The 6,000-nt window shown below is 38.5% G+C and overlaps 1 protein-coding gene across 2 annotated transcripts in view; it reads left to right on the forward strand.

The window, feature by feature from the left end:
* The window catches only part of LOC128732566 (protein-tyrosine sulfotransferase), an 87,802-nt gene extending 82,173 nt beyond the window's left edge, over nt 1-5,629 (forward strand). For both annotated transcript variants that reach the window (XM_053825841.1, XM_053825840.1), the window contains exon 6: nt 4,642-5,629. In XM_053825841.1, the coding sequence (XP_053681816.1) occupies nt 4,642-4,785 (144 nt within the window). In that variant the 3' untranslated portion in view covers nt 4,786-5,629. The remainder of the gene's footprint in view (nt 1-4,641) is intronic.
* The last annotated feature ends 371 nt before the right edge of the window (nt 5,630-6,000 follow it).

A 6,000-nucleotide genomic window follows, 5' to 3' on the forward strand; every position in this document is an offset into this window, starting at 1 on the left:
TCAGTAGTCGTTGATTTTAGACTATTTACGTCTTAGCAACAAAATCTTGATTTAGGATGCCGCTTTTTTTGGCATGAGCAATTTTAAGGTGACCCTTAAATTAACCAAGATCCAGAAATTATCTTCAAAACGAAACAAGATAGAGCGATATTTACTTCAACAATTTTATAGCTTGAAGTATTTTGAGTAATATTGCAGAAGTCGAAATCCTTTTATCTCGAACCGTTTTCATATTAGAGCGATTTTCCTGAGTCAAGTTAGGGTGACCCTGCTATTTTGCGATTTTTCTCCATAACTTTTTTATCTTGCATTTCTCGCAAAACACTTCCTCAGATGACTTTTGAGGCTCAATAAGACGCAACTTTTGGTGAAAAAAAAAATTGGCTATCTACTTTACTTCTACGCTTATATTAATTTTTATGATAAAACTAGGCCGTTTTCAAATGTTAGTATCTCAGAAAGGTGCAAGCAGAATTAAAATCGGTTCATTGCGTTTGAAAGATCGTGATTTTTTGTATATAATATCAAAAAATTGGAGAGTGGATTTTTGTCTATCTCAAATAAATCAACTTTGAATATGTGTGGTTTTAACATATTTAAGTATATAAAAGTAAACGAGTTGCGCCATAACTCCGGAAGGCCTTGACTGTTCTTGATTAAACTTAGCGTACATGTTTCTTGACATAGATAAATCAGCACAGGGGGTTGACAAAAGCGGGTCGCTAAAAAGGGGAGGGGAGGTACAAATAAGTAAAAGTGGCTGTAATTATCTTGCATTTAAACCGTTATAAGTTGTGTGAGTGGTCCAAATCTAAAAGAGAATGTATAAACTTAACCTCATGTTTGTTGACTTAAACTTCATAATGAGGTAAGACATTAAAAACGGTAGACTATCCAATAAACAGAGGGAATGATAGACAAAGTAATGAAATCATATGTGTTTCATAGTGTCATGGAGTGGAACTACCGAATGAGAAGTTTAAATAGTTTTCTGCCCGCGACGGGGATTTTCGTGATTCGCACCTCCCCTTTCATCAGAGGCCACCAATTTTTTGTCTTTCAGTCACTTGTACATCTGTTTTCGATAAGATTGAAAATCTCAGGCTTGCCAGTGTGAAAAGCATAATATTCAAAGCTTACTCCACTGACGCAAGCCTACGCCAAACAACTGCTGGCACTGTGTGCATACATTCTGCTACCTACACACTCGCGATTGTACAGCCTCATAGCAACTTTCTACACATCCCGCCCGCGAATCCAAAGCTCACGAGCTGTCCATAGGTCGTGAGCACGAGCGACACACTTGGATGTATGGATACGGATTTTACTTTTCTTCTTCATTTTACACCCTCGCTTACACACGCGGGTAAGTGTGCGGGCCAATGCGAGCGATGATAGGTATCAACTGCTGGGTTGCAATGACGAGCGTAAGCAACGAACGTGGCTGATAACTAAATAGCAAAGCATTGCAAAATCTAGGTGTACACGAATCCGGGCTTCACAACACTACGTTTCAGTTTGCAAATTCTCATAATACAAAAAACAAAGCTTTTTTCCTCATTTAGACATATCTACCCCTCCCCTTGATTAGCACTCCTTGGTCAGCGGCCCTTTTGTCTATAGCAACTTGTACGTCTCTCCGAAGATAATGAAAGAGACACAAAGCCTTCCTTATATTGTTCTACTTCCGTAGTTGTGACCGTCCCATCTTTCAACACGCTCTTCACCTTATCTCCCAGCCAGTTGTACAACTTCTAACAGACCAAATGCAAGATATTATTATTAATATTATTATTATTATATATTTGAGAGGTTTTCAGCTTGTGGGTGGTTCGCCCCTTAATGCAAGATGATCGCAGCCACTTTTACTTAATTGGACCTCCCCCCCCCCCTTTTTACCGACCACCCCCTTTTTGTCAACCCCCTGTTCGGATTCACTTGTATCAAGAAACATGTACGCCAAGTTTGCTAAAGAACAGTCAAGGCGTTCCGTAGTTATGGCGCAACTCGTTTACTTTTATATACTTAAATATGTTAAAACCACACATATTCAAAGTTGATTTATTTGAGATAGACAAAAATCCACTCTCCAATTTTTTGATATTATATACAAAAAATCGCGATCTTTCAAACGCAATGAACCGATTTTAATTCTGCTTGCACCTTTCTGAGATACTAACATTTGAAAACGGCCTAGTTTTTTCATAAAAATTAATATAAGTGTAGAAGTAAAGTAGATAGCCAATTTCTTTTTTCACCAAAATTTGCGTCTTATTGAGCCTCAAAAGTCATCTGAGGAAGTGTTTTGCGAGAAATGCAAGATAAAAAAGTTATGGAGAAAAATCGCAAAATAGCAGGGTCACCCTAACTTGACTCAGGAAAATCGCTCTAATATGGAAACGGTTCGAGATAGAAGGATTTCGTCTTCTGCAATATTACTCAAAATACTTCAAGCTATAAAATTGCTGAAGTAAATATCGCTCTATCTTGTTTCGTTTTGAAGATAATTTCTGGATCTTGGTTAATTTAAGGGTCACCCTAAAATAGCTCATGCCAAAAAAAGCGGCATCCTAAATCAAGATTTTGTTGCTAAGACGTAAATAGTCTAAAATCAACGACTACCGAGTAAACAATTTTTTCCACTTAATTTGGCTTTCTGGACCACAGTGCAATGTTGTCAAATTACGTGCAATCTGCACTGATAAATTGAATTACCCTTTTGCCCCTCTTTACTCTACACATATTCACAAATATGCAGTTAATTAAAGCAAAATTCATTAATATACGAGAACAAATTGGAAAACTCCTTTTAATACTACAATATTTTATGTCTAAAGCTTGCCACTCACTAAAGAAGGCTACAAGTCCTAGCCAAAATGGTTTGTAGCCTTCAAGCGACTTTACATAATAATTTATTATTATTATACAAAACTCATTAAGTCATTCATATTTCCGTTATGTTGCATGCAGCATATCTCAAAAATATTAAAATACTTCTACCGATATTTCCTACTCTTGTGCGCACTAAACAAGCGTATTTGTATAGCTATTGCGTCAATTTTCGTATGATTTTTTCTCTTTTCCTATTAAAAGGGCATATCTCCAAAACCGTGCCTGCGCTTTTTTAAAATTTCATTCATATATAGTGGTAAGTGCTACAAATCGGCTGGTGTACTCATATTTCATGGAGACTTTTTTTTGATAATAACGGTCTGGGGAGCACCGTGTAAGCACAATTCTATATGTATTTTGTCTTTTTCTACGAGATTTATGCCTTTTTAACTTTAAATGGCCGTTTCTCCAAAACTGTGCCTGCGATTTTTTTTTTAAATTTTGACTGAAGATGGTGGAAAGGGGCCATCCAGATACCACGTGGACAGAAAAATACCAATTTTCAACCCCCCCGTCCCCCTCCGTGGACAAGCGTGGACATTGACTCAACCCCCACCCCCCTCCCTGTTTGTCCACGTGGACTTTTTTTTCTTATGTAAAATTTAACAAAATATAAATGCATGGTGCTAAATTTTGTTTTCAACTTTAATTATGCAGTATTTATTAAAAACGATTACGTGAAAGGAAGCTCTAGTCTAAAGGCCCCGATACAATGCATAAGGATTTTGAGTCGCTGTGGAAATTTGAGTTTTTCCATGGATGTTCTGTTAAATTTCTGCAGAGTGTTAAAATGCAATGCAAAGTGTTAGGTCCATAATTCTTCTGTTCATAGTGATCTTGTCTAATGATAATTATTATCGTCTGCAAGAAAGTCCGTTTCAGGTTGACTTTCGCTTGACGATTCTTCTCCGTCAAAAGCATCCCTGTCTAACCAGAGCTCCTCAGCTTGGCCGTCTACTTCAACATAACACAGGACTTTATCGACGCGATATGGTTCGTAAAATTTTCTGAAGGCGAATCCTTCCGTAATAATCGGTTCATGTGTTTACGTCAATATAAGCCTCATCAGAAGATAAAACTTTATCTGAGTTTATAAACAATCACTGATCAATGGTTAATCCTAATAAGTATAATTAATTCAATATTTCTGTTTCTAATTTCTGTTTTGAAACTTGTCCACGTGGACATTTTCCATACCCCCTCCCCCCCTTCCGTGGACAAGCGTGGACATTCTCATACCCCCCACCCCCCTCTAAACTGTCCACGTGGTATATGGACGGCCCCAAAGTAATACAAATCGACTGGTATACTCAGATTTTATGGAGAATTTTTTTTTTGATAATAACGCTATTTGGAGCACCGTGCGCGAATAAAAGAAAAAAATACATAAAACAACATCGAAACAAACAAAGCAGGCCGTATTGAAAACTAGCGTCTGATGTGAGTAAAGTATTACGTAACCTTGATTTGAGATTGAAAAGTCCTCCATTTTTTACAAATTTAATTATCAACTCAAATGTATGTGGAGTAAGCAGGTACATGCAAGAATATAAGATATTCCTTCAAAATTTCACCTCTTCGACATGGCGGAACGTATCGGCCGAGGATGCTGGGAAACTGCAGCTACTGTTCTTCTGTTCAACACGCAAAGATCGCTTTTAGGATCGAATCTTCCGACGGAAGACCTCGTTAAACCACCCCAATCATTGAACTTGCACTTTTCTTTTTTTTTCTGTGTACTTCCGACAGGTCCGCGCGAACCCGCAGATGTGGGAGCACAAAGTGAAGGAGCTACTTAATCGCGACGATAATTCCCCACCGAAGGTGAACCAAAACAATAACAACGAGGACGAGGATGACTACAATGGCAATAATCGGGAACGTAAAACGTGATATTAGAGAATTTAGTAGACGGATGGATGGATGATGGGCGAACGCGGGGAAAAAGGAAGATCCTTATTTTTGTTTCTGTTTTGGTTTTATAAAAAACAAAGAGATGTTCAACGCGGATTCCTTCCTGCAAGGAAGGAACGGCGGCGGCGGCTGCAAAGCAAGAAGAGTAGTAAAATACGTCCTCCACAGCACGGGGGCGTTTGTTTTTAGTGAATTCGACCGAGTCGCGTCATTTTAACCCGGCACAACTATTACGTATCGTATTAGTTATACATATAATAGATATCTCGACCGCACGATGCCAGTTAATGAGCTAATACAGTATGATAGTGCAGCGGTGGAAGAAGCTAATCGAAAGCGAAGGCATCAGACTTAAATCATCGCAGCAGCGAAAACGGAGCCAGTGTGCAATTTCTGCGATCAACACTTATCAGAGAATAAGAGAGCTTTGAATCACTTTTTTTTACTGTGTCACATATGTGTGTGTATCTCGCTATAGGAAATAGTTGATAGCAAAAAAACAATGAATTCGCGTGATAAGCGCCACCGTCAGCAGCGTGGGTGGCATAAGCTTAAGTGTAGGGTCTGTTGTTGCATTAAACATTAACTTATAGGATAGGATACCAATCGATCGGGCTTTTCTAGGCACAGGATGCGCAGAAGTCCGCCACCACCACCGTTGCCACACAATCGCAGGGAGCAGCAGAAAATCAATATCACCTGCTTGCACTTTCGAACTGAACGAGGTAAAAAAAAACTTGACCTAAGAAAAAAGGTCATTATTTTAAACTTTTACACAGCCACACCCATCACACACGTACACAACAAACACGCGCACACAAAATAACACACAAATACAACTTAGAAAATATCAATCCGAGATACAAAACTGACTGTAAATAGTATGTATGTATTTAAACAAAGGAAACACTTACGACCCCCATTTGGGGGTGGGGGTAGGATTAGAGTCCTGAATGTGTAAAGAAAACAAAAAACCAAACATATTATTACAAGGTAAAAACGAGGCACGTTTTCGCTTCTTCAATGTTGAAACAATCATCAAATTGTGTTTTGGTGGATCTTTATTTTTCCGCTGTTTGAAAGAAAGCTCCATATGCTCCGGTTTTTCACTTTTCTTCCACTCCGCAATGGCCAGGAACCCAGTGAAGTTCAATTGATTTTTCCCACAGTTACGTCAGTGAGATTCTTAAACAT

Source organism: Sabethes cyaneus, chromosome 1, assembly GCF_943734655.1.
Source record: "Sabethes cyaneus chromosome 1, idSabCyanKW18_F2, whole genome shotgun sequence".
NCBI lineage: Eukaryota > Metazoa > Arthropoda > Insecta > Diptera > Culicidae > Sabethes > Sabethes cyaneus.